The sequence below is a fragment of the Saccopteryx bilineata genome, chromosome 5, assembly GCF_036850765.1.
Source record: "Saccopteryx bilineata isolate mSacBil1 chromosome 5, mSacBil1_pri_phased_curated, whole genome shotgun sequence".
Taxonomy (NCBI): Eukaryota; Metazoa; Chordata; class Mammalia; order Chiroptera; family Emballonuridae; genus Saccopteryx; species Saccopteryx bilineata.
Genome location: NC_089494.1, coordinates 256757006 through 256782023, shown reverse-complemented (window position 1 = coordinate 256782023; position 25018 = coordinate 256757006). Strand labels below are relative to the sequence as shown.

Below are 25018 nucleotides of genomic sequence, written 5' to 3'. Positions count from 1 at the left end.
GGAGCCACTGGGGGGGGGGGACCACTTGTTGTACTCTTTCCAGTCGTGGCCAGGTTAGCTGAGGGGGGGTGCGGTGGGTGGGGCACCTTACTGTGAAAGAGGAAATGAGTCCGGGAGGCTCCCCGGAGTCTGCTCAATGGCTGCGCAGGGGTGCACACTGTCCCGGCTGTCGCTCTCCGCGACGTCCCTGCTGCTGCTGCTGCTGCTGCCGCCGCCGCCGCTGCGGCGGTCCGGCGCGGCGTGCGCACAGTGGAGCGGGGAGGGTACCACCCAGCATCTGCAAAGCATCTTCCTGGGCCGCTGCGCCGAGTACCTGGAGCTGCTGAGCCCCCAGCTGCGGTGAGCTCGGCAGGCGGGCGGGCGTGGGGTGCAGAGGGGACAGAGGGGAGACGACTGGAGTGGGGAGAAGTGTGTGTGGGGAGACGGGGTGGCACCCTGGTGGCACGGCACTTGTAGGGAGGGAGAAATGGGGTCTAAAGGTCCGGGTGTGGGGGAAGTAAGGGGTCTTGACGTGGGAGGCGTCCTGGGAGGAGGATGGGGGTCTAAAAGTCAGGGGAGTCAGGGTGGGAAGTGTAGGGGTGAGGGGGCTGGTGTGTAGGGTCCGGTGAGGGCTGTGTGTGTGTGTGTGTGTGTGTGTGTGTGTGTGTGTGTGTGTGTTTATATAAATGAAGGAGACTGGGAGGGGTCGGTCTAGAGATGAGCATTCCGCACAGGAGTTGGAATGACAGCCCCAGGAAGTCCACGAGGCCAGGGACTTCGGGAATTCAAATTTCAGATCTAATTTAGGGGCCTTTTCAAGTTTGAGTCTTTTTTTTTTTTTTGCCAGCGCTGCGCTTCTTATTTTTGTTCTATTGTTGGACCCACTTTTTCTGTTTTCATAAAGTCTCTTTCTTGCACCAGTTGTTTTTAAAGCGACACATTTCAGACAAAACCAACCAACCCACAATACCTTAAGGGAAGTTTAGGTTACTTACCTCCCAACAGGAGAAATCAAGTTACAAGCGCAGTGGGCAGTGCTTTTGGAACTAAGGGCTGTAGTCTTACCTTCTGCCTGAAAAGACCGTGCAACCGACATTCTCAATCGTATTGTTTTTTAACAATTTATTTATTGATCTTTAGAGAGAGAAGAGAAAGAGAGAGAGAAAGTGGGAAGCACCAGCTCCCAGAGTTGCTCCCTGCCTGTGTCTTTTTTTTTTAAATTAAATTTAATTCAGTGACATTGATAAATCATGGTACATATGTTGAGAGAAAATATCTCCAGATTATTTTGACATTTGATTATGCTGCATACCCCTCACCCAAAGTCAAATTATCTTCCGTCACCTTCTATCTGGTTTTCTTTGTGCCCCTCCCCTCCCCCACCCCCTCTCTCCTTCTTCACCCCCTCCCCCCCCCCCCGTTACCATCACATTCTTATTCATATCTCTGAGTCTCATTTTTATGTCCCATCTATGTATAGATTCATATAGTTCTTAGTTTTTTCTGATTTACTTATTTCACTCCGTATAATGTTATCAAAGTCCATCCATGTTATTGTAAATGATCCGATGTCATCATTTCTTATGGCTGAGTAGTATTCCATAGTATATATGTACCAAAGCTTTTTAATCCACTCGTCCTCTGACGGACACTTGGGCTGTTTCCAGATCTTTGCTATTGTGAACAATGTTGCCACAAACATGGGGGTGCATTTCTCCTTTTGGAGCCGTTCTATGGTGTCCTTGGGGTATATTCCTAAAAGTGGGATAGCTGGGTCAAAAGGCAGTTAGATTTTCAATTTTTTGAGGAATCTCCATACTGTTTTCCACAGTGGCTGCACCAGTCTGCATTCCCACCAGCAGTGCAGGAGGGTTCCTTTTTCTCCACATCCTTGCCAGCACTTATTGTATAATAAATATGTATTTTCCAATGGCTTTAGGCGACCCCTGTGTTTTGGTCGTTCAACCCCCGCTGGGGTTGCGACCCACAGGTTGAGAACCACTGACTTATTCTGTGTTGTTTTGTTAATGAGCACCATTCTGACTGGTCTGAGGTGATATCTCATTGTGGTTTTAATTTGCATTTCTCTAATGATTAGTGATGTTGAGCATTTTTTCATATGCCTATTGGCCATCTGTATGTCCTCTTTGGAGAAGTGTCTATTCATTTCTTTTCCCCATTTTTTGATCGGATTGTTTGTCTTCCTGGTGTTGAGATTTACAAGTTCTTTATAAATTCTGGTTATTAACCCCTTATCAGATGTATTGTCAAATATGTTCTCCCATTGTGTAGTTTGTCTTGACTGCGCAAGCCCAGGGATTCCACCCAGCGACCTCGGCCTTCCAGGCCGAACTTCATCCACTGCGCCAGCATGGGCCAGGTTCACTCCCCGTTTTACAAGGCCCTCCACCTGGGCCTGACGCCTCCTGGCCCCAACCGCACAATGGACCTCATTGTCTCAACAAGGAAGCTGGTGGCCTGTGTGGCTTACTGGAATTGTCCCCTTCTGGCACAGTGCCTTTCATGCAGCCGCGGACAGACTGGAGTCCCTAGCTCTGAGAAATGTGGGTGGTGCCTTCTGGGAGACACTCCACCGTGGGATTTCTCAGCCCGTCCCTGTCATATTTCCTTCCCTCTTCTGAACCAGGGTGAAGGCACGAGCTGGGACTATTTCCCTTCTTTTTCGTATGCTTCGTTGGGCAGGGCTGATGTGTGAGGAAATGGCTCGGACAGCCCCTGGCGTGCTCTGAGAGGAAGGGAAACGGGTCCCGTTGTGATGTGGGTTTTTTTTTCTCTCATACACTTTGTGCTTTTGCGCAGGGACAAGAACTGCACAGCCATCTGGGAAGCCTTTCAGGGGGCGCTGGAGAAGGACCCCTGCTCCGTGGTGCCCTCCGACTACGACCGTTTTATAACCCTGTCCCGGCACGCCATCCCCCGAGACAAGGTAGCGCTAAGGCCCGCAGCACGTGGCTCTCTGTCTCGGTAGCGGGCTGAGACTCGCTCTCTCCAGAGACCCTGCCGTCTCACTGAAACACTGGGCCACAGACTCACAAGTCACTCGACCTGGTGGAGCTGTTGTGGGAAGGTGACTTTCTTTTCACCAGTGATCCCAGGTGTCCTGCCTGACCTGGCAGAAGGAAATTTCCTAAGCCAACGAGTCAGTGCAAGAGTCCACACTTCCCCCCTGAGCCTCTACCCCTGGCCACTGCCGGCGACCTCCCTCCTCACTGCCCCCAAAGTGCCCGAATCTTGACCGCATCATTCGGAAAGCAAAGCGGTCAGCATCAGGTAGCCTCCCAGAAACCAGTTTCTTCTTTTAACGGGCCTTCGGGTGATATATGTTCAGTACCAGTTTAAGAAAACAGCATATCTGTATCCTGTCTGTGCTATAAGCTCTAAAATGGTAGAAATCAAGGAGAAAATTTGCCTTCAATGGCTTTCTTAGAACAGTACCTTGAGTTTAAAACATGTTAGAGAGCATTTTTATTTCTCCGACATAATCATTCTTCACTTGACTTTCTAACTGTAAAAGCAGGTGACATTGATGCTTTACAAAGGAAAAGGTCTTACCACCGATTTTTATATTTTCCTGGTAAAAGCTAGGAGGTCCAGAGGCATAATAGACTGCAAACATGATTTGTAAGTGTCTTTTGAACCTGGCTGCTTCCCTGACAGTCAAAAGGGAAGCCATGAATTTTGTTCTCTTTCCTCATAATTTTGATTCTAACTGATGAACTCAGGAGATACGTACCGAGCTAGTTCCAGGGCTGGGCATTGTGCTAAGGGTGAGGACACGACCAGGGATGAAAGAGCCCCCACCCTTCGGGGAGTGTCCCGTCCAGGCAGAGTGCTGTCGGACTCCGAGGATATGGTGAGATAATGAGCAAGAGAGGTATTGTTATTTGTCTTATTTTCATGTGGAAATGGTACCACGTTATTTTTTATTTTATATTTAAAATTTTGTTCTTCAAATACCGTGGACGTATTATTTTATATTAGAGTGGTTAGACGATCATGCACTTTACAAAGTGAGCCCTCGATAGTTCCAGTGCCCACTAGACATCATCCATAGTTACTCTACTATTATTGACAATTCTCTATGCTGTACTTGGCATCCCTGTGACTGTTTTGTAACTACTGACTTGTGTTGCTTAATCCTTTTACCGTTTTCACCCAGTTTCCCAACCTCTTTCCCATCTGTCAACATCACTTTGTTCTCTGTATCTATGAGTTTGTTTGTGGTTGGTTTGCTCATTTTTATGACTCTTCAGATTGTGCATATAATTGAAATTGTATGGTATTTATCTTTCTCTGTCTGTCTTATTTCACTTAGCATAATGCCCGCTATGTTCATCCATGTTGGTGCAAATGGTACTATTTCATTTTTTATGGCCGAGTTATATGTACCATGTCTTCTTTGTCCATTCATATATGGATGGGCACTTGCATCACTTCCATATCTTGGCTATTATAGATCATACTGCAATAAACATAGGAATGTATATGTCTTTTTTAATTAATGTTTTGGGTCTCCTTGGACATATAGCCAGAGTGGAATTTTGGGTAGAAAACACTATAACTTTATAGCAAGAATATTGCAGAATCACCATCCACAATTCAGGTGCGTGTACCCACCGCGCTAGTAGCCCAAACCTTGAGCCACAGGTGCGTGGAGCTAGAGAAAGGTTTAGTCAGTCTGGCCAGAGCACCTGGGAAAGAAAGAGCTCCTAAATCCCATCTGTCTCCAAAAGCAAAGTGTGGGTATTCTGTGCAGCCAGGAAGAAGGGGAGGGGGAGTGCCAGGAAACTAAGAGAAAAGTTCGTGTTTCTTTAGTCACAGAGACCATTATTTTGCAACTAGACTTCTGGGTGGCGGAAGGTGGTCACAGCTACCTTGGAGACATTCTTCCCTTCTGCAAGACAAACGTGTAAATTCTGCTCACAGCCCTGACGTTCTCTCTACCCGCCTGACAAAGAGACAGAACCCCAGCAACTTATGGCTACATTTGTGAGAATAGAAAAGTGATTCTCATGTGAACTGAGCCCTAACCCAGAACTAAATTAACTCATTCTGACTGCCAAAAATACGAGGGGCATTAAAGTCACAAGGGGTTTGGCTACAGGAACTATAAAGCATAATATAAAAGTTATATATATATATATGTGTGTGTGTGTGTGTGTGTGTGTGTGTGTGTGGCATCTGACACTTTAGGAAGTGATTTTTATTTTTTATTTTTGGTGACAGAGACAGAGAGAGACAAAGAGGGGGACAGACAGGGACAGACAGACAGGAAGGGAGAGAGACGAAAAGCATCAATTCTTTGTTGCGGCACCTTAGTTGTTCATTGACTGCTTTCTCATATGTGCCTTGACTGGGGGGCTATAGCAGAGTGAGTGACCCCTTGCTCAAGCCAGCGACCTTGGGCTTCAAGCCAGAGACCGTGGAGCCATGTCTATGATCCCACGCTCAAGCCAGCAACCCTGCGCTCAAGCTGGTGAGCCTGTGCTCAAGCAGGATGAGCCCTCATTCAAGCCAGCAACCTCGGGGTTTTGAACTATCTCCACTGTGCCACCACCTGGTCAGGCTGGAAGTGATTTTTTTGTGACTACACATCATTTTCAGCACAGCTATAGAAAAAGAGGAAGGGCTTATGCTCCCCATTTTCCGAATGTGGAAACTGGGGCACAGGGAGATTACATGCCTTGGTCAAGATCACATATCTAGTATATCACAGTCAGGATTCAAACGCAGGTCCCTTGATCTTCTTTTAAATTAAAGGATTGTCATATGCACATGCAGACACACACACACACACACACCATATTGTACCACCGGGAAATACTTCAGTAACATTTGCACGATACCCTCGGACTACAGCTGATTCAGGCCGTAGCCCTCTCTGAATCGGTCAGTTAGACAAAGAAAGGCAAGTGCGTTTGTTATGAAGCAAGTCAGAGTTGAGTGAGAAGTGGGTTGCCTGACTTAGCCTGATGATAATGTGCCTGAAAACATTGTGTTTAGACTTTATTTTATGTTTTAATGTTGCATTTGTTTTTCCTTAGTCCCTGTTCTGGGAAAATAACCAGCTCCTTGTCACCAGCTACGCGGATAATGCCCGTCGCTTCATGCCAGTGAACGACGTTCTGTACGGCAGGGTTGGCGACCTCCTGAGCTGGTGTCGGCAGAAGAACGCCCCGGGTAAGACGCTTGCACAGCCCACAGGAAAAGAAAGCTCCTGTTTACTGTGCATTTGTCATTTGTGCTAAATGCTTTCATAAGCATTTGCCTCACTTAACTCCCCCACTGAAATAGGTAGGCGGTAATAACAATTCATAACAACCGTGACAGACAGCACTTACCGGTGTTAGTTAAGTTCTCAGCACTTTGCACATATTAACTGATTTCATCCCTGAGACAGCCCCATGGCATGGGTCCCAGTCTAATTCCTTTTTGACAAGTGAGGACACGGAGGCACAACGAAGACGGGAACCTTGCTCAGGGGTGCGCGGCTAGGAGGCAGCAGAGTCGACGGTGCGGCTCCAGAGCACGCGCTCCCCAACCTGCACGACTCGGCCCCACTGTCCTCGTTTTCCGCAGGGGGAAGCTGAGGCTTAGGGTGGTTAAGTCACTGGAAGAGGGACGGGCCAGGATTCAGCCTCCTTCTGACGGATCTGAAGCCTGGGCTCTTATGTGCCCCTCCAGGCCTCCAGCAGATATTTCGAGATCAAAATCATGGTGAAAGTTCCAGTCACGAGGACTGACCTCTGGTAGTGACAGCTGTCCTCATTCCTGCAATTCCAACGCTAGGTGATGGCAGTAAGGCACCCCCACCCTCAGGGAGCTTATAGCCGATAGAGGGGCCTTTGCCCCGTCACCGTGAGCTCTGGCACCGCCAAGGACGGGGTGCTAGGCAGGAGCAGAGGGGGCAGCAGCCTCGACCAGGGCATCTGGGAAGTTCCCTGGAGGCTCTGGGCTCTGCATGAGTCTTGAAGGTGGGCAGGAGCAAGGCCAGCCGGGACAGAACGTGGTGGGAAGGTGTTCCCTTCTCGAAGACTGGAGACTCTTCCTCCCTGGGCGTCGAAGTCTCTTTAAATGTTAACCTAAGCTCAGTTCTGTTTCCTTCCTTCCTTCCTTCCTTCCTTCCTTCCTTCCTTCCTTCCTTCCTTCCTTCCTCCCTCCCTCTATTCATCCAACTAAAATTCATAGAGTGCCTACTATGTGCCAGGTGCTCCTCTTCTAGGCACTGGGAACGCGGCAGAGGCTAAAACAGGAAAATAATACCCATCCTTATATGATGCGGGAGGAGGGAAAGATAAAACAATAGACAGGCAAGTAAAATCGATAGTCTTCCCTAAGATTATAAGGGCTACAGAGAGAAAGAGAATGGGGGAAAGGGATGGGAAGTGCTAGGCTGGGGAGGAGCGGGGAGGGAAGTGTTGCAATGTCACATGGGCTCAGGGAAACCTCACTGAGAAGCGAGTATTTGAGCAACGACCTGGAGAAGATGAAGAAAAGCACTTGTGGGGAGAGAAACAGCAGGTGCAAAGGCCCTGTGTCTGGCATATTTAAACAACAACAAGGAGGGCAGTAAGTAAAGAGAAAAGTAATAGACTGTGAGGCTAGAGGACTAAGGAGGCCGAGATGGCACTGGAAATTGCCAGGACTCTGGCTTTCCCTGTGAGAGGGGACACATTGCAAGGTACGGGTTGAATGCACAAAGCTGTTCTTCCAATGGACCGGGAGTGACCAGTGAAGAGGGAGCCTCAGGTTGATTATCCGGTAGAGGGTGTGGGGAATGGCAGAGGGATGTGAATAAAAAGTAAAAAGGGAGGGGAAATTTGGTATAATACAAAATTAATATTGGTTGTTGTCCCCTAGTTCTGGGCACACAGCTCCCAAAACCTTTAGAATCTGAGAAGGGAGGGAAGTATCTTTCATATGGCAATGAGATGACTGGTGCTTGGGGGCCCCTCGGTGACTTCAGGTCGGGGGACTGGTCACCAGAAAGACGAAGGTGTGACTAGAGCAGTGGAACTTTTAGCCCCATCCTCTGTCCTCTGGGAAGGGGAGAGGCTGAGTTAATCACCAATAGCCAATTCTTTCATCAACCATGTCTACATGATGAAACCGACATAAAAACCCCTAAATGATGGGGTCCAGAGATCCTGAGTGGGTGAACATGTGGAGATCCTGGGGTGGTAGTGCACCCAGACTGGGCACCGAAGCTCCACGCAGCCACTCTCCACACCTGGCCCATGCATTTCTTCCATGTGGTTGTTCCTGAGTTGTAGTCTTTAAAATAAACCAGTGTTTGTAAATAAGGTGCCTTCCTGAGTTCTGTGAGCCGTTCTAGCAAGTTAGGGAATCTGAGAAGGGGTGTTGTGGAGATCCCTGAATGGACGGTCAGTTGGTAGGAAGGTGTCCACTTGCAGCTGGTGTCCGCAGAAGGGGCAGTCTTGTGGCACGGAGCCCCTAGCCCGTGGTGTCTGTGCTCATCTTACATGGAGTCAGAACTGAATTAAACCGCAGGACGCTCAGCCTGGGGAGCTCGGAGAATCAACTGTTGTCAGAAGTGCTGTGAGTAAAGCAGTTCAGAGGAAGTGGCCAAAACCACAAGGTGATTCCCGCCTCTCCAACTCTACCTCTGCTATCCTAACAGGGGTCTTTGTTCAAAAAGAAAATGAGGTCCAGAACTTAGGATCAGCAAAATAACGGGATGTTCATATTGTGGTATTTGTGGGGCTTGAACAACGATGGCTAGGCTCTGTATCTGTTGCTCTGACACGGTGTTTGTGACAGATTTTTTTATAAATGAAAAATCAAGTTAATTCAAATAAACACACACACACACACACACACACACACACACACACACACACACACGTGTGTGCGTCTATGGAAATATACACGTGAAAAAAGTCAGGAAGATCACAAACCCAAACTGTTAACTGCAGTTCTTGCTAGGAACTAGAGGTCGTACAGTTTTTTTTCTTATCCATATTTACTATGGTTCTCACTTTTGTAATTCAGATAGATTACTGGTGAGAATAGAATATTTTTTAACAAAGATACTTCTCCAACTGGGTAAATGAACACCTCACCAGTTGTTCATAATCTAAGAACAAGAAAGTTTCAAACAGGCAAGTGTTGAGCTTGGGGACAAATGACAATGGTGGAAGGAGCAGTGGGAAGTGAGGAACTGAGATTCTGGTCCTTCATGTCATGTGCTCTCTGACTGTGTAGGCATCTGAGAAATTGGGCCATTAACCTGCAGGGATGACAGTCTGCAACTATTTAGACTATTGCCAGGTCTAAGTTTGTAAAGCAAAGAAGTGATTACCACTCAGTGTACAGTGGTAAGGAATGAGCCTCTCTTAGCTTATTCAAATGGGCCTTGCATCAGAGGGCTACTCCCTAAAAATAATAGAATGCCAGTGGCCACTTCGGCATAGTTTGGCCAGGCCAGGTTCTCCCGGGGCAACTTGTCAATTAGCATATTTCTTTTTACATAAAGTATGAACAAGTACCATATATAAAGCTGCTGAATGATGTCCTTAAAATTAATAAAATTTAATACATTTGAACATTTATATTTTACTTTATAAAGTGTCTATTTCCTAGCTAAGGACTATCATTTTTTTCTATGTTTTTATATTTATTTCTAAGACCAGGGCTAATCAGAGAAGCCACCTCTTCCAGTAAAGCAAAGTTTTGTTTTGTTGTTTTCAATTCCTTTACTAGCATTCCAGCAGAGAAATAAGCAAGCTAGCATGCCGGTGGTCGCCCAGGCTTATTCACTAGCCAACTGCTTAGCTCTCCGCCTCCCTCCCAGTGGCCTGAGCAAGGTGACAGATGTCTTCCTCTCGCAGAGTGGGTGGTCACTCACGAGGCTCCATGTGGATTAGGCGGCGGAACTGTGACCGTTCCACTTGAGCACACTGTGCAGAACTCAGGCTAAATATAATTTGTAGAGCCAGCAGGTAATTTAAAATTCATTCTTCCCAGTATAATCTTTTGAAATGAAACATGCTTGCCCATTTCCCCCCCCTTAGAACTCGACTACCAATCGTGCCCTACATCAGCAGATTGTGAAGACAACGCTGTCGATTCCTTCTGGAAAAGGGCATCCACGCAGGTAACCGCTGGGGCGGACAGCGGGGTGGCTGAGCACAGGTGGGACCCGCGGCCGTGGGATGGATGGAGGGGCTCAGGGACCGAGCCGTCGGGTCATTATTTAACTACTCGGAGTCTCACTTTCCACCTTTGCAACATGCTGGTTCTTCCTCTCTGCTCCGTGAAATTGTGGGGATGTGAGGAGCTTTGTGTGGTTGGTGTCTGGCTCAGAGGACATGTGCGGTGAGTGTTAGTCACAGATGAGGAGATCAAAGAGTCGTTGTTACGGTTATGTCGCGGTTGTTGGTGGTATTTCAAATCTGTTTTGACTGCTGTATAGAATGGGTTAGCTCCTGCTCTGCAGGAGGACCCAGGAACACCCGAGAGCTAGGTGTGGGCGTCAGAAATGGCTGAGAGTGACATCATTGGGAGAGGAGGGGAGAGAGGACTGAGGACAAGCTGGGGACGTAGAAATGGTCCCTGTGAGGTAAGTCTCTTCCTCAGAGAATGTCACCAGACTTGATGATAATTATCGGTTGCTATTAAATGCCCGTGAGTACAGCTCACACTTCCTGTCACCAGGGTAAAACAAATATTAGACATAAAGAGGGTTAAGTCTTTCGCTCCATGCTTGGCAAAGAACTGTCTACTATTAAATGTCCCCTATATTGAGTAGGGGGCCCATGGACTTCAGGGTCTTTCCACCCATTGCTGCCAGCCTCCTTTCAGGGCTACACATGTCTCTTGTGGTCCCATTTCCTGCTCTGTACCCCCAGGTGTCCACCGGACCCCTTGTTACTTTGTTAATCAGGGTAAGAGAGACTTTGGTCAACTCCCCCACCACGGCTGCAGTGGGGACCTAAGCGACAGCCAGCTCCGGCAAATGACACTGTGTGTATCCGGTGCTCTCCTGCCTGCTCCGGTGGGAGCCCTGCGTTTGCACCCGCTTCCCGGAGACTCTGCGCTGAGTACAGCCCCCAGGCAGATGGCAGTGGGCTGCCGGAGCCCCGCGTCGAGGATGGGGAGGCTCTGCCTGTGTCACCACCTGGACGTGGAGCCTAACGGCAACTCGGGGGTGACGTCAGCATGACACGTGATGGAGCCGTATATCAGGGGTCCCCAAACTACGGCCCGCGGGCCATCTATCCAGCCCCCGCCGCACTTCCAGAAGGGGCACCTCTTTCATTGGTGGTCAGTGAGAGGAGCATAGTTCCCATTGAAATACTGGTCAGTTTGTTGATTTAAATTTATTAGTTCTTTATTTTAAATATTGTATTTGTTCCCGTTTTGTTTTTTTACTTTAAAATAAGATATGTGCAGTGTGCAAAAGGATTTGTTCATAGTTTTTTTTATAGTCTAGCCCTCTAACGGTCTGAGGGACAGTGAACTGGCCCCCTGTGTAAAAAGTTTGGGGACCCCTGCTGTATATTCTACCTGGCGGATCTGCCCGACCTCAAAGCTTGTCCTCCAAACCACCGTCTTGTCCTTCCTCCAGTTCTGTGACGGGGCCCTAATCATTGGGCCCACATTGTATTTGCTGCGTAGAGCCCTTAGAATTTGCTGCGTAGTCTAAGTGTGAAGAGAGGGTCTGAGCTGTAGCAGAGATGTATTCAATAAACTTTAATTACCTTGTTTAAAATGACTTGATCTTTACAGCAGTCCTGTGAGGTATGGAACCTTACTACCCTTTTTGTTTTACAGATGAGAAAAATAGGGCACAGGGATATCCAGAAACGTGACCAGGCTTATTACAGACCTAGTAGCTGGAGGACCCAGAGACCAAATTTTTAACCACCTCATCATACTGCCTCTTTGTATTTTTTAAAATTATTATTTTTCTTATTGTCAATGTGATGGCTGCTCATGATAGAAAATAACAAAGTATGGAAAATATAAATAAAATTATTCACTCATATTTTTACTGCCTAAAGGCAACCCCTTCAACGCAGTGACCCTGACATTTGTGGATTTAACCGTGACTGTTAGTGCTGTCGGGAAGCAGTCGGACACACGCATGACGTGAAGTTTATGGTTGCTCTTCCGCAGCTGGTGTGGCCGTCTCTGTGCTGGAGAACAAGCCCAGCCATAAGACAGTGCTTCCTAACACCCTTCCACTTCGTACCCCCACTCTAGTGGAAACATTGTATCGGCAGTTATATGCTCCAGCAGTGATCTGAACTGGAGACTTGGGAATTTCCCTGGACTTCTCTCTCTCTCTCTCTCTCTCTCAGGAATTTCAGGGGTTGACTCATGTGCCCAGACTCCTGCCCGTTTATTGTTAACATAGTAGAGTAGAGCTCACGCTCCATCCACCAATCTTGCACTGTGCTTTGAATATAAGCACTTTCTCATTTTCTGTGCTATGGCAAATCTTTTTGTAGACTCTTATTAATGGCTGGCTAATATTGCAGACCTCTGAGTACCGTGATTTACTTGCCATTTCCTTGCTGTTGACTATTTGAGATGGGTCACAAGCAATGCTGCAGTACACATTTGTGTATACCAGGTGGACCTTACAGCTGTGCACTAAATATTTCTGGCTTGTGGCTTGTCTTCTGAGCATGTGGTTTGCATTTCTCTGCCTCTTGACATTACTTACGTATGGCTGGCACTGGCCAGTGAAGTATAAGTAGGAGTGACGTGTGAAAGGAAGCCTTTAACGACTGCTCTGTGATTCGCTGCGTTCTGTTCTTTGTTCCTGATAACCAGTGGCTTTGCAGATGTGGAGACTTCATCATCTTGGGTCCCAGACTGAGGACACGGAACAAAACCCCAATGGACCTGTACTAAACATGTAGTGTGAGCAAGAAACAAATGTTTGTTGTTGAAAGCCACTGTGATTCAGAAGTTGATTGTCATGGCAACATGACTTAGTACACTACAGCTGATGAAAAGCTGGAACCTGATACTATTTTGCATTATTTTCTTAGCATAGATTCCCAGGCATGGAATTACTGAGTCTATGAGTTTGTGGCATTTCAAAGCAATTTGCTTTCCAAGATATACATACCAGTTTGCATCCTTTCTAGCTTTATGAAATATTACATTTGTCACATCCTTGCCAGTCCTGGGAAATGTTAATTAAATAAAAAAACAAAAAACACTAGCCATTTCATAGCTGAAAAAAAGGGACATGTCTCAATTTAATGAAAATACTCATTTCACCCTGGCCGGTTGGCTCAGTGGTAGAGCGTCGGCCTGGCGTGCAGGAGTCCCGGGTTCGATTCCCGACCAGGGCACACAGGAGAAGCATCCATCTGCTTCTTCACCCCTCCCCCTCTCCTTCCTTTTTGTCTCTCTCTTCCCCTCCCGCAGCCGAGGCTCCATTGGAGCAAAGATGGCCCGGGCGCTGAGGATGGCTCTGTGGCCTCTGCCTCAGGTGCTAGAGTGGCTCTGGTTGCAACAGAGTGATGCCCCAGAGGGGCAGAGCATCGCCCCCTGGTGGGCATGCCGGGTGGATCCCAGTTGGACGCATGCGGGAGTCTGTCTGACTGCCTCCCCGTTTCCAATTTCAGAAAAATAAAATATATATATATATATATATATATATATATATATATATATATATATATACACACACACACACACACTCGTTTCTTCTTGCAGTACGCAAAGGATAGCTCTGGGGTGGTCCACGTCATGCTGAACGGTTCAGAGCCAACAGGAGCCTACCCCGTAAAAGGGTAAGAACACCAGCACCAACACATAGAGCAGAGATGCCAAAATGGTTATCTAGTTGTTCTGAATGGAGGCTTAAGAGAACAGTCCTAATCTCCAGGGTAATGCTTGCTTTTGTTAAAGTTGAGGTAGAGCAAAGCCAACCCAAAGACCTGGAGATCAGAGATACGTTTACCCAGTTACACCATGAGCAGAGGATGAAATAAGCAACCTAAATAAAATGATGAAACAAGCATGAATAAAATAAGTAACCTAAAAAATCAAAGCTGAAAAATTGTCCCCCTCCCAAAACTGGAAAATTAATGTGTAAGTCAACTAACAACGAAATGGGAAAAGTGCCGTATTGCTTTAGGACTTTAGGAAATGCCTTTCCTGTTTTTCAGGGTTTTTGCAGATTTTGAAGTTCCCTACTTCCAGAGGGGTAAAATCACACGAGTTGAGATCTGGGTCATGCACGAAATCGGTGGGCCCACCCTGTAAGTCCCGGTGCTCCTGATGAGGGTGATGGTGCGAACGTGCTCTCCTCGGGTGTGGTATGACCAAGTCTGTCCCGGTGCTCCTGGTGAGGGTGATGGTGCGAACGTGCTCTCCTCGGGTGTGATATAACCAAGTCTGTTCTACATTGTCATTTGGGGGGAAACGATTGTCTTCTGTGTTCCTATTGTGGTGGGAAGAGAAAGGCAAAGGCTTGACCTCTGGAAATGCCATTAGCCAGTCCTGAACCCGAGAGAAAACCCCCTCCACCCAGAAACTCCTCTCAGCCAACGAGGGTCAGGTTCTGTTCTAAGCCACCGGGCAGCCTGGATAGAGAGCTTCTCACGCATCTGTGTGGGATAAAGCCAGTTTCTCTTTCTGACCATTTGAATCCCCAAAACTCTTACCAGGAGTTCTATGAATTGACCCAAAGACTAGGTAATAAAGATGTTCTCACAATTAGGTTTCAGATAACTGGCCAAAGAAATTTTTTTGTGTGTGACAGAGACAGAGAGAAACAGAGACAGAAAGAGAGACAGATAGGGACAGACAGACAGAAAGGGAGAGAGAGATGAGAAGCATCAGTTCTTCATTGCGGCACCTTAGTTGTTCATTGATTGCTTTCTCATATGTGCCTTGACCGGGGGCTACAGCAGACCGAGTGACCGCTTGCTCCAGCCAGCAACCATGGGCTCAAGCTGGTGAACCTCGCTCAAACCAGATGAACCCGCTCTCAAGCCGGTAACCTCGGGGTCTTGAACCTGGGTCCTCTGTGTCCCAGTCTGACACTCTATCCTCTGTGCGACCGCCTGGTCAGACCAAAGAAAATAATTTTAAATTCTTTTTCTTGAGTTGAAAGAGAGAGAGAGAGAGAGAGAGAGAGAGGCATCAACTCATCATTCCATTTAGTTGTTCCATTTAGTTATGTACTCATTGTTTTTCGTAGGTTCCCTGACTGAAGATCAAACCCATGACCCCAGTGAGTTGGGATGACACTTTATTCCCTGAGCCACCTGGCCAGGGCACCAAGGAAACCCTTTAGTTCATATAAATGCAAATTTGAATTCATCCTTCTCATCATTAAAGGCAAAAACTGCAGATAATAAGCTTAAATACAATTGGTTCAGGGACAAGCCAACGCGGCCAAGCCTACATTAGGCGCTGCAGCCACGGAGCTGCTGCAGAGGCAAGCTTGACCTTGGTCTGCAGAGCATCGAGGTCCCGGGGAGGAAGGCACGGCCAACCCGACGAGGGGCTGTGGCACTGAAAGTGTGTTCTGGGAGAATCGTAGCAAATTCCCCGCTCAGGCCCCCGGGACCCTCTAAGATCCGCCGTCTCATGAGTGATCTCCCCTCCTGCATTTGCTTTTTGCAGAACACGAATTATACACGTTGCATGAAAAACAATATGCGTTGTTTTTCTAATTCCTGTGAGAAGTTGCTCTTTGTCTAAAAGTTATGCTTGTTGGTGGTGTTAATGTATCTATCAGAGAAAGCTTGTTCTTTGAACCTACCTTTAAGGAGACTAAAGAAATAGCAATTGAATGTCACCCCAGACCATCTCTTCTGCTGCAGGAGAGACAGTAAAGGGGTCAGAACACCTGGTTGTACATCTGGGCTGAAAGGCGAGGTGCAGGCCGTGCGCTAAGAAGGGGGGCGTTTGCTGAGACTTTAGGGAAAAAACCACGGACAAAAAGTTCCAATGAGACAGTATGCTCACACCTGATTGTGTTTACGCCTTTATTTTTAAAAAATAGTCAAATAACCCATCGACAGAGCTTAGTGTCCTAAAACCTCCATCTCAGTGCTTACTAAAAATTCTAAGTAGTGAGCTTGGCCCAGAGAAAGACTTGTCCCAGATTTTGGCCAGGTTCTAAAACATGACGTCACTCAACACCCTGCCCTCTTCTCTCATGCCATGCCTGGAATTCCACTTCTCCTGGGAAAGCTCCCTTCCATCGCTCATTTCTTCCCTGCACACTCCCTATCTATTCATCTTAAGGTGGGGAGGCTGTTTGCCTTCCCATTCCAAGTAAACTGAGGCGGGGCCCTGCCTGTGATTTGAGCACCAGCCCCATTGACCCCAGCCAGCCGGCAGTACTGTGTTCACCTATTTGCCTCTATCTCTCCCTCTGCTTAATTATGACCCAGGAGGGGAGCAAGGACCCCTACTGATGAGAATGCAGGAAAAGGCACAGCTCACACTCTGTGGGGATGGTCAGCATGGGGTTCAGATGGGCAGTGCCTATCAAGAGCCTTAAAATGCTTTCAAAAGCTTGGTGCCAGAAAACCTATCTTCAGGAATTTATGTGCAAAGGAAACATGTAATTAAGGACGTGTGTAAAAAATGAAGCTTCGTCAGGGTTTGCTGTAGTGCCAATGACACTGCAATACAGGAATGAGGGAGTCTTGGTCTTTAGTAGAGGGGGCTGGTTTTGTGGATTATGTTCCAGTTATGGAAGGCGGAGCACACAGGAATTAAATATAAGGGCAGATATTCAGGGTCGGGCAAAAGTAAGTTTACAGTTGTAAGTACTCCGGGAAACACAGAATCTATTCTTGTATTATTATTAATTAATTATTGCATTATTTTTCATATGAGCAGTTGTAAACCTATTTTGCTCCACCCTGTATATGTATGTACACAGACATGGGCAAATACAGTGAACAAAATGCCTTGGACAACAGAACGTCATGGTTATATTTTAAAAGTCTGGTGGGAGTAAATATATCTAATAAGTCTTGAATGATGTACATCAACATGTTAGCAGCAGTTATCTCTAGTGATGTGCGATTTGCTGTTGTTCTTTTATTTGTATATCTTTGTTGCCATTTAAAGTCCTACTTTATACAAGCTGAACAAGTTGGAAGTCACCACAACACAGAAGTGGGTTGGTGGGCGGGGCCATGAAACTCCCTGTGACTCACAGCGCATGCGCCTGAAGGGTGTTTGACTTGCAAACTTTCGACTAGGTGTTGGGTCCTCAGAGCAGACACTTTGGGGTGCTGTGGGTTTACTACAAGCAACACTTTTGGGTCCAGAGACTTTCCCAAATACTTCTCCAGAGAGGAAATTGTTCTGGGAGTACATGGTCAAAATAAATTTTAATTAATCTAGAAAAAAACCTTTTCCCATCCTCTTATTTTATTTTACACTTCTGTTTCTGTTCTTTAGGGAATCCTGTGGAGAAGGCAGTGTGAAAATCCTGGAAGAGAGACTGAAGACAATGGGTTTTCAGTATACCTGTATTAATGATCACCTGTAGGTGGCGTGCTGTAGTCAGTGTGTATATGTCGTGCGTCTGGACAGTATGGCATGTCCAAAGGGTTTTGCAGCCATCAGCTCTCAAGACCAAGGGGCTGTACCTTCTGGGTTGCCACTGGGTGTGGGGACTGAGAGTGCCTTCTGGTCCGGGTTCTGCCTGGCTCCACCTACTTCTGTCCAGAGCCCATATCATTGTTGCTTTTCATTGGCTAAGGGCACGTGAGTAACTTGTCAACAGGAAGCACGATGCCTGTATCTTTGGGGGCCACACTACCTGTGGGATCCCTACCCGAGGTAGGTGCTAAGGTGGAGTTTGAGATACTTACAAGTAGGTGCATCTTGAACCTGGGTCCTCCAGGTCCCAGTCTGATGCTCTATCCACTACGCCACCACCTGGTCAAAGTAGGTGCATCTTGACTGTCGGCCAACAGGAAATAGTACCAGCTACCATTTAGTGAGCACACTGTGGGCCAGGCACTTTATATACTTAAAATCAGATACTGTTTGAGGGCATTCCTGATTCTTGGAAATGTAACTTTGGCTCAAAACCAGAGACAGCTGAAAGCCCCGCCCTCGCTGGGAATTCCTCACCTAGGTCTGTGGGCCTGTTCGGTTCCTCAGAAGCTGGAGTCCAGCACTTCAAGGACTTGGTGGTTTCCCCAAATGGTTGAGGGCATGGCAGGGTGCCAATTACACGTGTAGTCTCGTTCCACTGCCCAGTGGCTATCCAGCTGGCTCTGCCACATTCCGCCTTCTCAAAAGCTCCGGGGGTTGAATAATCTTCCCATCTGAGCAAAGCACCGCCCCGGAAGTGTGGGTCTCCCTCAGCTCAGGCCTCTTCAAGAGAATGAGTCCCTCAAAGCTGTTCTCTTTTCCCATGGCTGGAAGCTGCACATGTTACTCCTCTGTCATTGCTAATGCTTTCGGGAAGCTCAAAGTCAGATGTTGTTACCATCCTCTTTTAAGACAAAAGAAAGAGAGTATTTTTTTTTAATATAATCTATGTACAGAAAATGCACAAACCATAGCTACCTAGTGGAATGAAGTTTCACAAGTTCAGTACACAGGAAACCATGGCCTCTCTGGTAGTCTCTTCCTGCCCACCGTACTGACTTGTAAGGTCAAAGGTTAGTTTTGTCTGTTTTTAAGCTTTATCTAAGTGGCCCCTTTTATGGATGGGTAGAGATCAGAGAGGTTAAGTACGTTTCCCAAGATCACCACGCATTGGCAGACAGACCGAGTGTTGAACCCAACGTTGTGCGGCCCTGAGGTTTGCTCTTCCTTTCTTTCTACTCCAGGGCATTTTTACTTTTTATCCAATCCCAGAGATTCCCCTACTTTGCTCTGTCTCCCTCTCTATCTATCACCTATCGGTTTCCTGTCACCCCCTGGCATCTTCCCCTTTGATTCTGATGTATAAAATAAGTGGTGAAACCGCCATTTTCTGGAGCGTTTTCTCAATCCCTTGAGATTTTGCTTCCCAACAATTGTCGACATTTCAGTCCAATAAACTCATAAGAAGTCTTATAGGTTGGAACGTTTCTTACCTTGGCAATAGTGAGCATTTAATAAATGTTGACTAATATTTTTTGAAAAAGAAACTGTGTTTTTCGAGGTCAAAGATTTTGTATCTTTAGGATCTTGCAGGCACACCATAAACGTCTGATGAGGGAAAGCCACTTAAACCAACCCATAATAGTGTTCCTTTTCCTTCTGTAGGCCAGTGAAGCTCTTAAAGTGCGTGGACCACAGCGCTCATCCTGACTGTGCCCTGAATTCAAAAGTAAGTGTCTTAAACCAACCTCTTTGCTTTCCCGAGGCAATCAGTCCTTGCTCTTTATAGAACACTGGTGGATGACGTTGTGTCTTTCTGCATAATACCAGGTTGCTGAGTCAGGCTGATTCCTGCACTGCACGATGGTACAGGTGCAGGTACGGCCGGCTGAGCCTAACTCTGCCAGAGATGGCGGAACTGAACCTGCTCCGGTGCAGTGGAGATTCTAGGAGTGGGTTGGCAGGAGGACCATTTAAAAAATGTTTTCCTTTCTTTTAACAAATGAGAGGAGAGACAATAGAGAGACTCCTGCATGTGCCCTGACCAGGATTCACCTAGCAACCCCATCTGGGGCTGATGCTCTGCCCATCTGAGGCCATGCTTGCAACCAATTTGCTTTTAGTGCCTGAGGCTGAGGCTCCATGGAGGTATCCTCAGCACCCGGAGCTGATGTGCTTGAGCCAATCGAGAGCAAGGAGGGGAAAAGAGAAAGATAGAGATAGAGATAGAGATAGATAGATAGATAGATAGATAGATAGAAGAGGGGTAGGGGTGAAAAAGAAGATGGTCATTTCTCTTGTGTGTCCTGACTGGGAATCAAACCCGGGCATCCACACACCAGGCTGATGCTTTATGGCTGAGCCAACTGGCCAGGGACTTTTAAAAATTCCTTAATGTTAATATGCTTTAAAATTACATTAACTTTTTGAAAAGGTAACACACATGCATGGGATGAAATTCATCATTATAAAGGGGTTGAGAAAAGAAACAATCTCCCTTCCTCTATTCTTAGTCACTAATGCCCTTACCTGGCGGCAACCGCTATTTCTTTACAATCACTTTTTTTCATTTACAGTTTACATTCAGTATTATTTTTGCCACTACTGCTAGTTGTTTTTCTTTTGTATATAGAATATCTAGAATACTCTGTGCCCGTAACAACACACGCATACACACAGAGGCATATTTGTCTTATACTATACATACAAATGATGGTATATGTAGGATTCTACAACTGGCTTTTTTTCACAGAATAACGTGTTTTGGTGCTGTTTTCATATCTATAGATAAAGCTGCCCCATTCTTTTTAACAGTTCTGTGGTCTTCTGAGCTCTGTTATTTAATCCATTACTCAGAGGTGGACATTTAAATCGTTTCCAGTGCTCAGCTGTCATCCACAATGTATGCGAGGGTTTCTTTCCCCTCTCCTCCATTTCCTCAGAGTAATTTCTTTTAACATTTCGGTCCATCTCTCGCCACACATCCTCAGTGCTGAAGCATACACATATGTTGACAGACACGGATGTAAGTTTGTTTGGTTTTGGTTTGGTCCTGTTTTTATTTATTTTCCTTTGTTTTTATACAAAAAGCAATCATGTTCAACAGACTGTTCTCCCACGGGCTTATCCCACTTAAACTATAAGGGCGTCCTGTTAGGTCTGCTCAGTATTTTCGTGGCTGCCGCGGATTCTGTAGGACGGCCGCTCCACCCTTAATCCCCGTCCCCGTCACAGGCTGACTGAGTCGTAGGTTTGCAGTTGTAGTTGTTTGGTTGTGATAAACGACGCTGAGACAGAATCCTTGGTTCTGCACCTCGAGCTCTCGCGCAAGCATCTGTGTAGGCCGGACCACCAGCAGTGGCATTCCCGGGTCCACGGATGAGTGTAGCTGGACTTCTGATGTTCCTAAAAGTCTGTACCCCGGGCGCACTCCCGCCAGAGTTTGAGGTCGGGGCTCCTTCCTCCCCCCCTTTGTCACTGCTGGGTTGTGGTGTGAGTCCTGACTCTTTGTTTCGTTTGCTTTGTAATTCCAGCTTTGATTTCGGAGGCTTCTACCTCAACGACGGGCTCCCCAGGAAACAGCGCCACGTCACCAGCCATGTGACTAGACGGAGACCCAACCACCGGCTCCTCTTTGAGCCTTTGGTGTTTCAGAGAGCTTGCTTGATGCAGTAACTAGCTACTTGTTTTTTCTCTTCCTTTGTGTTATAGTAAACATAAAATCAAATTAATATAAAAGGTAAAAAGGAAACTAAAAGTGATTTAGGTGGAACCAGTTTATGCCCTTTGGAGATAACTCCGCGTGTTTTAACTGAGTACCAATACCATGTGTAAAATAAGGTGATTAACTATAGCTTACATAGAAGCCCACAGGGTAAGTTAAGGCCCGATTACCAAGGTATAATGGGTTTACTCCTTCATTTGATAACTCCATCTGTCAACCCTATCAAGCCCATGTGTGACTTACATTTGAAGTGTGATAATGCAACCCTATGATGTGACGAGTGGCCAAACCAGATATAAGTAGCTGGGGTGAAGATCATGTCAGGCTCCTGACACTCCAACGCAGACTCCACATCGCCCACCACGACCGTTTGACAGAATGCCACGAAGCACTCTGCCTCTCCAAGCAGGTTCGTTCGGGGCCCCAATGAAGCGAGGACCTAGTCTTAGCCGGCCGCTCGTCCTAACCATAAGTGAATTAAAGTCTATGCTATTTAGCTTGCTATGAGTGCCTTTGTCTATTCAATTGACTCCTAATTACATTCATTTTACTTTGCGAACTAGAGAACCCTGCTATACGTTAATTATAACTGACTAAGCCTGACCTGTGGTGGTGCAGTGGGTAAAGTGTTGACCCAGAACAGTGAGGTCGCCAGTTCAAAACCCTGGACTTAGCCCTGGCCGATTGGTTCAGTGGTAGAGCGTCGGCCTGGCGTGCAGGAGTCCCAGGTTCGATTCCCGGCCAGGGCACACAGGAGAAGCACCCATCTGCTTCTCCACCTCTCCCCCTCTCCTTCCTCTCTCTCTTTTTTCCCCTCCTGCAGCCGAGGCTCCATCGGAGCAAAGATGGCCCAGGTGCTGGGGATGGCTCCATGGCCTCTGCCTCAGGCGCTAGAGTGGCTCTGGTCACAGCAGAGCAAGGCCCCAAATGGGCAGAGCATCGCCCCCTGGTGGGCATGCCGGGTGGATCCCGGTTGGGCGCATGCGGGAGTCTGTCTGACTGCCTCCCCGTTTCCAGCTTCGGAAAAATGCAAAAAAAAACAAAAAACCAAAACCAAAACCAAAAAAAACCCCAAAAAACAAAACCCTGGACTTGCCTGGTCAAGGCACATATGGGAGTTGATGCTTCCTGTTCCTTTCCCCTTTCTCTCTCTCTGTCCTCTCTAAAAAGAATAAATTTTTTAAAAAGTTAAAAAATTATAACCAACTAAACAGTTTATCACAACACTTTGTCTTGTTTCCATTCTTATGTTTTAAATTCACCCACAAAATGCGAACTCCCCAAACCACAGGCCCTACCCCCGACCCAGATAAATGCAGAACCCCAGGCTTGTGTGTGTTCTCTCTTTACCCACAACCTCGCTGTGTGACCCCTGATGGTTGTTGCTGAAGGGCAGCTCACGACCATGAGAAGAGTCACAAGCACTGGTCGTTGAGAGGCTGAGCCCCACACAAAACATGGGTATTCCCTGTGTCTGCACAGGTGCTTGTACCCATATCTAATCCTAATTTGAGGCAGTCTTATGGGGAAAACATAGTGCTTTTTTGTTATTTCCTTTTGTGTTGGCAGGAAGGATTCCCTTCCCTTTCTTTCTGTCTGCTAAAATCATACTTGTCCTTGAGCACCCAACTCCAAAAGTCCCTCCTCGACAGGGCTCTCCCGATCCTACAGGGGGTTAAAGAACTCCCCTCTCTGTGCTCCCAGCACTGCGTACACAGCTTGAGGGGAGCGCCCCCCTCTTCCTAGCCACGTCCTCTCATTCCACACCTTCCCTCTGCCTCTCTGGACTCGGAGATTGCATCAACTTCTTCTTTGTGTGTCTCATAACAGTTGCACGTAGTAGGTGCTCCATGAATGAGTGTGGGATCCTGCTGCCCACCCACAGGACAGCACCTGCATGCTTAGAGTTGATCCGCATGCGTTACACAGAATGTTTTGTTCGTCCTTCCTTGCAACCAGTTCACCGGACAGACAGAGAAGCAGAGACTGCTCCTCAGCCCCAGATAACTTCTCCCTTAATTTAGTAGCAGAACTTTTGAATTTTAACCGGGCTCATGGCTGCCAAGGATCCCGAGTGTACTTCCTAGCCTCCCTTTTCATTGGCTGCGTGATGCGGACAACTTGGGTGGGGTTAGACGCTTGAAAGGAAGGAACACTCATTCCCAGAAAGGAGGAACCCTTTCCTACTGGCCGGGGCACGGACCCGGAAGATGTGGTGCTGAGCCACCCGCAGCTGGGCCTGGCTGCGTGCCCCCTGGATGGGGCCGGGGCCACCTGCACAGTCACCGAGGGGGAAAGAAGCTTCCATCCTGTCTAAGCCTTGAGGATCTGGGGTTGTTTCCACAGCAACCACACTTGTATTCAAGCTGATGTGGGTAGGTCCTGTTGGGCTTATTTCAGAGGAGGAGAATATCTGGCTCAGGGAAGCTGACGAAGAACTGGCCGAGACCACCCAGCAGTGAGTGAATGCATCTGAAGCGAATCTGCAGGGTCTCCAGAATTCACTGTGGCAACCGTCCTGCAACCGTCCTGCTCTGTTGACTGGCAGTTGGGATGACAGAGCCACCGTCACCAGCATGGATAGCTGGAGCCAACACTCCAGAGTGGCTGGTGACTCAAAGTCCTCTCCCACGCGCTGCTGTTCTCATCCTGTGAATTTGGCGTGCGTTGTTTTGAAGTCTACTCATAGGAGGTAGACCCAGCCCTTTTCACCGGAAAATGACGCCCACCATCTCACCCCTGTTCCAAGACCTTCTAGGGAAGGGAGAGAGAACTGGAAAAGATAAAAGGAAATTCTTAGTATGACTATGTTTCATTTGGTATTATATATTTAAGAAATAAAAATAAATGTATCCTCATATAAATTAGTTCATTATCTAAAAACAAAAAAATAATTAATTTTGAACGAATCAAGTTTGGGACATTTATCAAATCCAAAGTGCAATTGTAAAAAATGTCCAGTAGGAGGAGCCCTGGTACAAATTTGTGGGTTGATGGAGATGCCTTCAGCAAAAAGGGTGACCCTCTGTGTGGCAGAGACCTGACCAATCAGAGCAGAGCAGACACCCAGCGGCCTCATCAGGGGCCTTAGCAACTAGCCAGACGTGTGATGGGCAGCGAGGCAGCCGCAGCAGGGGTGGGACTAACCCTGCTCATTGTTGTGCCCTCGGCCCCTGACCCAGTGCTTGGTGTATAAAAGATGCTCAATAAATATCTGCTGAATAGATGACTGTTCTCTGTTGTCGACTTTTTCTTTAGCTCCTAGAGTGGCTCCACTGCTCTTCTGGACCAAATGTGTTAACCCCCCTAAGACTCGCGGGGTGCCCATGCCCAGGGCATGAATGCCAGGTAGCACTGCCTCCTGTCCTTCGCTCTCTAGCTTCCCCAGCTATCTGCGAATCCCCCTGAGGTCCATCTGCACTGTCTGGTCAGCATTTGGGACTGTGGCTTCTTTGAAGACACCCCTGGCCTGGCCATGTCTGCAGAAAGGCAACATTCTACATGTAGTGTCAATGAAAGAAGGGATATGTGAATACACTTCAGGGAAGAAAGCACCGAGTGGGCGACACTCTAATTTTCTTTTGATGGAAGTTTCATTGGAGGAGGTCCGGGACGATGCGAGAGAAGATGGAAAGCGTCACGGAGCGTGCTTTTCCGTGTTTGTGCTATTTCAATGGAACGTCCCACACAGGTGGTACATCGCCCGTGTGGGTAAGCAGTGAGGGTGAC

General features: G+C 47.3%; 1 protein-coding gene across 1 annotated transcript; it reads left to right on the top strand.

The window, feature by feature from the left end:
* The first annotated feature begins 100 nt into the window (after window positions 1-100).
* Window positions 101-21785, top strand: BST1 (bone marrow stromal cell antigen 1). Its single transcript, XM_066279831.1, has 9 exons — window positions 101-339; window positions 2800-2926; window positions 6045-6180; window positions 10035-10117; window positions 13702-13778; window positions 14157-14249; window positions 17422-17508; window positions 19231-19294; window positions 21099-21785. The coding sequence occupies exons 1-9, from the start codon at window positions 137-139 to the stop codon at window positions 21102-21104; spliced, it is 876 nt and encodes a 291-aa protein (XP_066135928.1). The 5' UTR covers window positions 101-136; the 3' UTR covers window positions 21105-21785.
* The last annotated feature ends 3233 nt before the right edge of the window (window positions 21786-25018 follow it).